Source organism: Alnus glutinosa, chromosome 1 (assembly GCF_958979055.1).
Source record: "Alnus glutinosa chromosome 1, dhAlnGlut1.1, whole genome shotgun sequence".
Lineage (NCBI taxonomy): Eukaryota > Viridiplantae > Streptophyta > Magnoliopsida > Fagales > Betulaceae > Alnus > Alnus glutinosa.
In genome coordinates this window covers 3,614,746-3,625,835 of record NC_084886.1, presented here as the reverse complement: position 1 = coordinate 3,625,835, position 11,090 = coordinate 3,614,746, and the positions used below count along the sequence as shown (strand labels likewise).

General features: G+C 35.6%; 1 protein-coding gene across 2 annotated transcripts; it reads right to left on the bottom strand.

Moving 5' to 3' along the window:
• Nucleotides 1-5,731: 5,731 nt before the first annotated feature.
• On the bottom strand, nucleotides 5,732-9,673 carry LOC133858403 (1,4-dihydroxy-2-naphthoyl-CoA synthase, peroxisomal). Of its 2 annotated transcripts, XM_062293870.1 has the most exons (9): nucleotides 9,269-9,672; nucleotides 9,075-9,197; nucleotides 8,178-8,279; nucleotides 7,862-7,900; nucleotides 7,511-7,609; nucleotides 6,995-7,042; nucleotides 6,741-6,836; nucleotides 6,368-6,490; nucleotides 5,732-6,030 (listed from the first exon to the last, which is right to left on the bottom strand). In XM_062293870.1, exons 1-9 carry the CDS (start codon nucleotides 9,521-9,523, stop codon nucleotides 5,914-5,916), a joined length of 1,002 nt encoding a protein of 333 aa, XP_062149854.1. In that variant the 5' UTR covers nucleotides 9,524-9,672; the 3' UTR covers nucleotides 5,732-5,913. The 2 variants fall into 2 exon arrangements, with proteins under 2 accessions (XP_062149854.1, XP_062149855.1); XM_062293871.1 differs by lacking the exon at nucleotides 7,511-7,609 and having other exon boundaries at nucleotides 9,269-9,673.
• Between the last annotated feature and the right edge of the window lie 1,417 nt (nucleotides 9,674-11,090).

Below are 11,090 nucleotides of genomic sequence, written 5' to 3'. Positions count from 1 at the left end.
ATTTTACGATAGTTGTGTGATAGGAAAAAGTTCCATGCATAACAGGTTGTATACAATCACTCACATTAGTGAGACTCATGTGAGTAGGTTGTGCACAAATCTATTGTGCATGAATCAATTCCCAGTGTGATATGATATATGATTACCAATTTTGTCTTCCATTAACCTATTCGAATTCTCCTATAAATATTAGTTATTTGTATTATAAACATTATAAATGAAGAAGAGTAAAATGTAGCCCTGCAGAGCTCTTCTTTAGTGGTAAATGTAGGTGTCTAACACTAAACCATTTGAAAAATCTCGTGTGTTCCTTTTTTTCTTCACTTCTGCTATTTTCTCCCATTTCACATTTAATCTTAAAAGTTTAAACTTTTTGGATAAGTGATGATTTAATATGGTATCAAAGTAAAAGTCATGAGCTCGAACTTTTTCTTTATCATTCACATCTTATTTCAATTAAATAATCCATATGTTTTACCTCGCTTGTTAAATGGGAGTTTTGACCCCACATGTGAGGATAAATATTATAATATTAATTAAATTATTGAATTTCGTATTTTTTATTGACTTAAAGCTTTTTTTATAAGTGATGATTTAACATGATATCAGAACAATGTAATGAGTTTGAACCCTAACTCCTTAATTAATCTCCCCCTAATTTTAATTAAATATCCAACATGTTGGGCCTCACTTGTTGAGCAAGAGTTTGGACCCACATGTGAAGAGAAATGTTAAAGCATTAATTGAATAATTAAAATTTTCATTTCCTATCAACTTTAGCTTTTGAAATAAGTGGGTTAAATAATTAAATTTTAATTTTCTATTAATTTAAACTTTTAAAATAAGTGGTGATTTAAAATAATTATTTATTAATGTTGTTGTCTTGAGAAGAGAAAATAAAATTTTAACAAACAGAGCATTATATGCAGATTTGAAGACATATGACTTTGTTTGGCCAAGTTTTTATAAATTTTCTTACAAATATCAGATATTCAAATGAATTTTTTAATGTGGCCCGCCAGTAACACTTTTTTTTTGGGGGGGGGGGGGGGGGAGGGTGGTTCATATTCAATACGAGGAAAGGGAAAGGGGGATAATACAACAAATTAGAAAAATAAAACAAAGGGCAAGGTGACCAATAACGACCCAAAGCAACCTCAACAATGTATAAAAAGAAACAAAGTAACTATCAAGAGTGGATCAAATCGGGAACGGATAGAAATAAAGTAACTATCGGGAATGAATCAAATGAATGACTTAAACCGTTAAAAGGAACGCTAGTAAAGGCAATTCGAAAAGGCAAACTAATAACGGTACAAGAAGAGACCTCAAAAGGCCCTTAAACCCTTTATGTACTAGAAACGACACAATCAAAAAGCACAAGAAGGTACATGAGCCTGGAGATGTCCCTCATACTTTTCTACACCCCATTAAACGAAGAGGAGACGGGCGTCACAAGAGAGCACCTACTAGGCGTTTAAAGAATATAGAACTCGCCACAAGAAGCTTGTAGGACACCAACACGCGCACCACGTAGGCATATGGGCAACATGCGCGGTGATGAAAGGCATTGGCTGAAGCATCAAATGTAGGTGAAGATATAGGGGAGGCACGTGAGCGAAGCAAAACAACAAAACACCATAGATCAGGCTTCCAAGGTGCTGTAGAAAGAAGAAGAACAAAGAAAAAAAAATGAGACAAACACTGAAAAGCAGAGGAAGAGATTTAGAGAAAGAGGGGGGAGGGGAGGAGGATGATAAGAAGACCAATCATCCTCCCTCAAAGGTACTCACAAAGGTGTTTGAGGGTCTCACCAAGGAGATAGAAGTTTCACTAAGGTTGCATTTGGAATTGTGATTTCGTAGACAAAAAATGCGATTTTAAACCAAAAATCGCATAAAATGAACAGTTTGGGAATTGCGTTTTTAAAAAATTGCGATTTGAAATTGCGAAAAACTGTTTTTTCAAATCATAGGCAAAAGGGGTGTTTTTTTTTAAAACGCATAATTTTAAAGGCTAACCTACGATTTTAAAGGCCAAACTGAAATTTTGTCAAACGCTTAACTATAATTTTTCAAATCATTCATTTTAAAATCACACTTTTTGAAATTACAAACCCAAATGGACCCTCAGGAAACAGCTGAGAGCTTCTCTTAAAAAACAGACGGTTGAGAATTTCACTAAAGAAAAGCTTCACTAACACACTTTTCGAAACGTTATGTTCTCTCTGCTCAACCCCTGAAAACCTCCCTACAAACTGACTTCGAAGGGAAGCAAAAAGCTTCCCCCCTTTCATGTACCTTCCCACTTAGTAACTTCCGCCTCTTATGAGGTAACTATCATGCTGGTTTTATTTTCGGTGATGTACATGCTTTTTATGCTTTCCCTATTCTCAACACAGAGACCACCAATTTTCCCCATCTCCACCCACCGTATTTTGTGCGATCTTTGGATAGGTTGTAGGGTCGAAATCTTTGTATTTAGATCTATGCTTATATGTCTATTATTGCACGACACGCGCCTCATCAGTGGGTTCAGCGGTGTCTTCAGAGTCTACCGATGGTCGCCGTGTTCCCTACCGCCGCCCATTCATTGGACCATGGCTTGCACTCGCCAGGGCCCTCTTTAGGGCGTGATGGCCACGCGCTCTCTACCTATCTTCCACCACCATGACTTATGGCGGATCCTGTGCTCCTGGCTGGTGAGAGACCTTCCATCGGCAACCCGTGTCCCTCACGACTCACGTGCCACTGATGGTGGCTCCCAGTCCCCTTCCCCGAATCGGACCTCTATGTTTGCTTATGTTTTTATTTTTGTGTTGCTGTTTTTGTTGTTTGTATTGGGTTTTTCTATTGTTATTTCTTATTGTTTACCCTTGTGTCGGTGTTTGAGTCATTGGGACTCTATATACATACCGGTGGCCTTGGTTTTTGGCATCTGTGCTACAAATCAAAGGGCCCGCATTTTTGGAAGCATTGCTCCCGCGCAGGGGCGGAGGGAGGGGGGGGTCGAGAGGGGTCAAATGCCGCCTCTCACCTCCCAAAAATTTTTCCTTCTCTTGAAATTTTTTTTTCGAAAGTCCTAATTGCCCCCCCCTCAAAAACTCATCAAGGGGCAAATATTTTTCAAAATGATCAAGTTTCACGAGGCAAACCACATTCTACCATTTTTTTTCACTGGTTTTTAACCTAAAACCAATCGCTTATGACCAGCCTCAGGTTGAAGGTGAGGTTGAAGATGAGTTTTTTTCTTTTGATAAAGACGCACCATTTTATTAAAAACAAAACGGTGCGTTACTTCGTTTAAACCAAGTGGTGTGTTCCTACTCAAAGAAAGTGTGGAGATCTATATATCCTTGGCAGATGTCGCTATCGTAGGAGAGGACAGTTCACATGGGATAAAGAGATCAGGTGAGTCCGAGACAATTTATTTATAATTTGAAGGGCCAAATAAATTTGCTTTCTTTGTGTAACAGTGTACCCTCACTCCCATCTTTTATAAAATATATTCATTATAAGCCATGAGAAGAGATAAGCATATTTGATTAATTCATTCAAAAGAAAAAAATAATAATAAAAAGAAAAAAGAGGATATTTTTTAATATTTTTATTTATGCTCCCAAATTTTTTTTTTTATATTTATTTATTGCGTTAGTTACTTTTTTTAATATTTTTATTTATGCTCCTAAAAAAAAATTTGATATTTATTTATTGTGTTAGTTATATTTTTTAATATTTTTATTTATATTCTCGAAAAAAAAAATTTTGACCCCCCTCAACTAAAATTCTGGCTCCGCCACTGCAGTCTCGCGTACTTTCGTTCTTAGTTTAAATTTTAGATTACCCAGCCCTTGTTGTTGTGTATTTTCTTTCATGTTGTAATTTTGTTCATGTATCTATTAAAAAAAAAAAATCAAACAAATTACAACACCCTTTTTTTTTCTTGTTCTTTTAAAAAAAAAAAAAAAAAAAAAACCCCACTTCTTACAAAAACACTTATTAAAAATAAATTACAAAACACTTACTATATATATATATATATGTGTTTTTTTTTTTCCTGAGCATGAAGACACATTTATTTTTTCAGGTGTGGACTTCTGTTACATATAAAAAGTTTTTTTAAAAAAAGCATCCCTTTATGCCCTTCCCTGCCTCCGGATAAAGTGATTTTGAATTGTATATCTAATGGAACATTTTATGTTATAAGTGCCTATCACTTGGGGTTGGATTTGATGAGGAGAAAAAAAGGAGAATGTTCCACCAGTTCTAGTAGAGTTGAGTTCTGGAAAAAACTTTGGGCTATTAAAGCTCCTAATTCTTCTAAAATATTTATTTGGAGAGCTTTTCAAAACTTGCTTCCAACTAAGCAGAATTTATTGAGGAAAGGAGTGGTGGAGGATGATCTATGCCCTTGTTGCAAAATTCAGGAGGAATCTATCATCCATGCTTTATGGTCTTGTCCAAGTACTCAAGATGTTTGGGGTTGTGGCCCTATTACGTTTCAGAAATGTCCTTCGATGTTTACAGGTATGGTGAAGCTTGTTTTCTTTTGTTTAACAGATTGAATGATGAATTATTGAGTTTAATGGTGGTTGTTTTTCGTAGCATTTGGCTGAGAAGGAATAAAATGGTTTTTGAGGAGCAATTTTCTTCTCCTTTAAAGGTTTTCACATAAGCTTCTAAGAATATTGATGACTTTCAATTGTTTAACATGAAGGAATATTTGGTAAGGGCTCCTGTTGAGGACACCATAAAAAGGAGTAAATTTTGGAAAATTCCTTATGTAAGGTTAATTGGGATGCCTCTTTAAATTTGAGAGATGGTGTTGTTGGTTTGGGGTGTGTTATTAGGAATGATGAAGGCTTGGTTGTGGGTGCTAAATGTTGAGCATGTAAGGTTCAGGCTAGTCCTTTGTTGGCAGAAGCAATGGTTGCCCTTCTTGCTATAGACTTTTGTAGAGAAATAGGTTTTTCTAAAATTATAAGTGAAAGTGATTCGTTGCTGTGATTAAAGAGATTTGTGATCCAGGTTCTCTTTTAGTTCGAATTGGGCACTATATGGAGCCTATTAGACAGAAAGCTTATGGGTTTTCTTCTTGTTCTTGGGTTCATTGTTGTAGAGAAGCTAATGATGTTGCCCATGTTTTAACTAGAGAGGTTTCCTTAAAATGTTTATCTAATTGTTGGGTTGAGGAAATGCCTAATTTTATTTATGCTGTTTCTCATAGAGACTTTTTGGTCTCTAAACTGTAATTTAGTCATCTTTTATTAATGAGTAGTGTTTCAGTGTTCAAAAAAAAAAATAAAGAAAAAAAAAGGAAGTTGATGTGTAATCACCACGAGGCCACCATACGGATCTAGTGGCCACCTTTTGTTGGCATCGCAGTCGTGAGGACCATACTAATTCTCAAGTGGAAAAATATTATTGCACAACAATATTGCACAACACAAGACATATAGATGAAACCTTTGTGAGTGAAACCCACCACATGAGTCTCACTTTATATGTCTTGTGTTGTGCACAAGTTGTATAATATTATTGTGCACTAATCACTTCGCTTCCCCAGTATATATAGTTTTTCTCATTATTTGCTAAGAAAAAAAAAACCTATAAATGATAGAAAATAATTTTTGCACAACCCACTATATATAGGTTCCACCACCGATGTGTCTTGGGTTGTGTAAAAATTGTGCATTTGAGTTGTACAACAAACACATCCCATAAATGATAGGTTTGAAAAGAATTATCTTGCCATAGTCTTGATCTTTTGTTCGAACGGAGGTTCGTCTCTTTAATTACAAGGAAAATCAGTAATGATCACAAATTAATTAAACACAGATAGGACTACAGGGCATGATCTCAAATTTCTTCTTAAATGGGCAGATCAACAACTGAGAAAAAGAATTGTACAACATTAAGGTCGCCGAGGAAATTTCGAGAAATCCGGGCGTCTACGTTGCGTATATGCTGTCTTTCCCTCGTTACCTTCCTCGGTGCCATAAAATATGAGCGTAGCATTTCCACCAAGTTCCTGCACCAGAAGAACAAATTAGTTGAAAAGTACGGATATACAAGGGAAAACAAGCAAAAGAAAAAAAGAACTACTAGCATCACAGGATTCAAGATTTAAGTAGGGCTAAATTTTGTTTGACATAACCAGCGAACTTGGGCCAATATAAAATTAACGAATTAGTAGGAAGAGGTTTGACTTATTTAATTAAATAGGATAGGTTAAGGTTGACCTATATAATCTTATATTAATGCTTCGACATGACCCGAACCTAACATACGAACACAAATTGGCCCTCTAGCTCAAGTATGCTGGACAATACAATTGCACTAACTTGATGATTGGATATTTGGAGTACCTGGAGCCCAGCATGGCCATCATCAACTGCATTTAGAGCTGACTTGAGCACCCGAATTGCAGTTGGGCTGTTTCTTAGGATCTCTCGGCACCATTGAATTGTTTCTTGCTCTAAACTCAATAGCTGGAGAAAAAAAAAAGAGTAGAAAATTCTGAACATAACTGTGTTTATTGATTGAAATGACAAGCTGATTTTGCTTCGTGTAATTTCCAGCCTCCCAGATACGTTATAAAAGAAAATCATGAAGATATTCATGTTCATTGACTCATAGCTTAAGGGAGAGACAGACAGAGGGAGAAGCATAGTACTGTTCAGGTACTGATGTTCTGCCTCAACAATGTTGAGGTTCTCCTTGACTGGAAAATGAACTCACCGGTACAACAGTGTTTACGAGTCCCATTTTCTCTGCTTCGGAAGCTGTGTAGAACCTTGCCAAAAACCACATTTCACGCGCTTTTTTAGGGCCAATCTGTATAACAAAATTCAGCGTCCAAGTTTATAAATATTTATATATATATAAAATCACTTAACAAAATCCACCACGTTTCAAGTAATAATCAAAGAGAATAATGTGATAGAAGGATCATACAGAATATGAGGCATGTTCACCTTCTGTTAATGTCTTACCAAACGGGACATGATGGAACTTCCATAACCAGCATCAAAGCTTCCAACCTGCCATATATGCAAGATTATAAGGAGCACAGCATCTGAACAGAAGTTATTGACCAAAGATTAAATGACATTTGGTGGTGTAAAAAGGAGAAAAATGACTTGCGAGAACAGATTTGATGACATGCTAGCACACTTCTGTTAGAATATAGCATTGTCATATTCGGTTTGATATTTTCCTTATCAATGTATTTCCCATATTTTGTTGATTGTAATCAAATAACTAGGATTTGTTATCTTGTTTGTGTTCACTCTACCTACCACATTTTTCCTACAAAACGCGGTCATTTATATTGTAAAGACATTGAAGACAATAAGAAGACGTAGGCCTCTAAGGCCGAACCACCCAAAAATTTGTCTTTTCTTCTCATTCTTCTGCTATACTTTCTTTCATTTACATCTTATTACAATTTTCAAAAACTTCAATCAACAATCTAGATATCAGCAAAACAAGGAAAAGAATAAAACTACCTTAGGACCAGTTTGACCAAAAATAGCATTATCTGCAGCAATGGTTAGATCACAGACCATGTGTAATACATGTCCTCCACCCACGGCATAACCTGCCACCTATTGATGGAGAGTATATTATATATATAACTGAAGGTGAAAAAAATCATTGATAAATAGAACTGTGATCTCTCTAACTCGAGTCTGATGGCTGTAAACCTCAGAATGGGTCACACGCAAGTACACAACGTGAAATTCTCTTAACAATTTTCATCAAGATATCATGAGGCACACACACAGCTCAGTACAGCGGAAGTCCATGAGATCATGAGCACTAAGACTAGATGCAAGGTGGGCTTAAGAGGAGTATACCATTGCTATCACTGGCTTTGGAAGACGACGGATCTGTACCTGGTAATAATTAACAAAATAAAACAACAGAAAAAAACCAAATTAGAAGATTAATTACGTACGGACTATGAAGCATTTGATTTTTTCAAGGCTCAAAGGTGGCATAAAAAAAATAAAAGAACAGAAAAACAACCAAATTAGAAGATTTATAACGTACGGGCCATGAAGTATTTGATTTTTTCAAGGATCAAAGGTCGCAATCAGAAGAAATTTAGGGGCGACTGATGCAAGTACTAAATACAGAAAATAGATATATTATTTATGATAAACCACTCACCTGCAGGTCTAAAACATTAAGACGACCAATATTTTCATAGTCAGCATAACCATCTGTGGTTCTCAGTGCCTGGTCACCGCCACTACAAAACGCCTTGGTTCCCTATAACATTTAATTGGCAACAATAGCAAATAAATACAGGCAAAAGTTAATTTCCTTGGCAGATAGAAAGTGTGTCAATAATTTTCAAAATGGAGACAGGTGAGTAGTCACACTCCCCTTCATGTGTGAGCTTAAATTCTCTCTTAACAAGTGAGACCCAATATGTAAAATATTCATATTTAATTGAAGTAAGATGTGAATTGATAGAGACAATGTTCGAACTCAAGATATTTGGCTCTGATACCATGTTTAATCATCACTTATCTTAAAAACTTAAACTGATACGAAAGGGCAAATTTAATCTTTAATTAATGTCCTAACAATATTAAGTTTAAAAATAATTAATTTGCAGAACAAGAATAGATGCTTGATGACTATAAGATTAGTAACTTCATATTAAAAAAAAAAAAAAAAAAAGCAAATATTTTTCCACTTCTATTCTCCAAATGCACGACATGAAGGCCTGCAGCCCCTTTGCAATGCATGAGATCAAGATAGTCATTGACTCATTGTGTTGGCAAAATTATAGGGCACTAAATGTAACCATGTCACAGGGCTAGAAATGGGAGTTAAAGATTTCTGTTTGTATAGCACAGCCGTATAGAAACAAATAGTTACACAACTTACTGACAGACAGACACCAGAATTGACAGATTGCTCAGTTTTTGGAATGAATTCACTATACTTTAGACAATTACGTGAGGCAACAAGCATAAGAAATTTAGATGAAACAGCGGCTTCTTAATTTAGAGTCCTACTATGTCAAAGATAATTTTATGCAACAAAGTTAGATACCTTCCCCGTAAGAATGATCACTCCTACTGAGCTATCATCCCTCGCATCATTGAATGCGCAAACAAGTTCCTTAATTGTCAGTGGCCGGAACGCATTTCGCCTTTCAGGCCTATTGATCGTAATCTACAAGATAACAGAAAAGCAGAGGATCATGATCAAAATGCATAAAATGCGAAGTTCGGTGAAAAGCAGACCTTTGCTATGCCTTCGCCAACGGCCTTCTCGTAGATAATGTCGGTGAACTGAAACTCCTTGCCACACTCATCGCAGGCGATTGTCCAGACAGCTTCGTGAGTTGGAACCGCACCGTGTATCCGATGGTAGCTATCGTTCATCGACGCGTTGCGCAACCCGATGGAACCGCATTTGGGAGGCAAATGAACCGGGACGAGATGGTTGGCTACAGAGGCCAATCTTCTTCTTGCGGTGTTCAGGTCCTTCTCTGCCATTTGTGCCACTGCAAGAAGCTCTTTGCTGACCGTGAGGTTTTAGAGATTTTTGCTTCCGAATGAGACGAATTTTGAAAAGGATTGGGAAGACATAATTTAGTGCCGCAGGGTGAGGAAGATCGTGGTTGGGATTCCCACTCGTGGCAATTGGATAGGATAAGGGGCGAAGAAACCAAAACGTTGCGTTTAAGGATTCAAATGGTAAATGCATTTATGCTCCAAGTCGTTTACGAATTCTCATTGCAAAAAATCAGGGCACTTTTTTATAAACCCCCTTCCCTCTCCCTCTTTTTTTTTTTTTTTTTTTTTTTTTTTTTTTTTTTTTTTTTTTTTTCATTTCTCAAAAAATAAAAAATAAAATAAAATGAACATTAAAACATTTTAACTCTTTTTTTTTTTTTTTTTTTGTGTCACATCAATTATTTTTTTTATTACTATTCAAATAAAAAAAATTCACTACAATTTTTTTTTTTTTTTTTTCACTTTTCCTTAAAAAAAATCAAAATTTGTTTCTACTTTATATCACATCAACCACATTTTATTCCTATTAAAAAAAAAAAAAAAAAAACTTTCCACAAGGGTTACCAAACAGGCTTTGTAGTCATGGTTAGGAGTGAGGATGTGAGGATAGACAATATTTTACCCGAGTCGCAAACTCGATATTAACCCTACAAGAAATTAATAGGTTAACACTAAGCGGTTTAACCTGTTTAATTAAATTGGTTGGTTAGAATTGACATGTATAACTTTATACGTTATGTCTCAATACGACTTAAACTTGACACACAATATTTATGGTTGCCAATTTTTTACATGTCTTGCGAGTCCAATACGAAATTAGAGAAATATGGTTGAGAAGCCTGGCTCATCAAGGATGGGGCCAGAAGTTCTTATGGGCAGGGGCCAATGTCCAAAATTTTTTTTTGGCAGGGGGCTAATAAGCTAAATTTTTTATTTTTACCTCATATTTTTTAATTTTTTACAATTTTTTTTCCCATTTTATAATTTTTTTTTTAGGAAATTGGGGGGTGGGTGCCCTTGCCAGCCCCCCCTCCCTCCCTCCCTCCCTCTCTCTGTCCCTGTAACTCATTTAATTAAGAGTGCGTTTGAAATTGCGATTTCGTAGAGAAAAAATGCGATTTTAAACCAAATCGCAGAAAATGAACTGTTTGGAAACTGCGTTTTTAAAAAATTGCGATTTGAAAACACAGAAAAGTACTTATTCAAATCGCAGGCAATTGAGTGTTTTTTTGAAAACGCAATATTTTAAAAGGCTAAATTGCGATTTTAAAGGTCAAACTGCGATTTTGCCAAACGCTTAAAATCACTTTTTTAAATCGCACATTTTAAAATCGTTATTTTAAAATCGTACATTTTAAAATCGCAAACCCAAACGGACACTAAATGGATTAAATTGAAATTAACTTATATAATCTTGACAAAGATTTACTCTAAAGTGGGTTGTAGGAACTCAAGTCTATAAAAATGTTATATGCCTCTTTGTATGTGAGAAGTATTTTTTTTTTTTAATTGAAATAGCAAAGTTGATATTTATTTTATTAAAAAT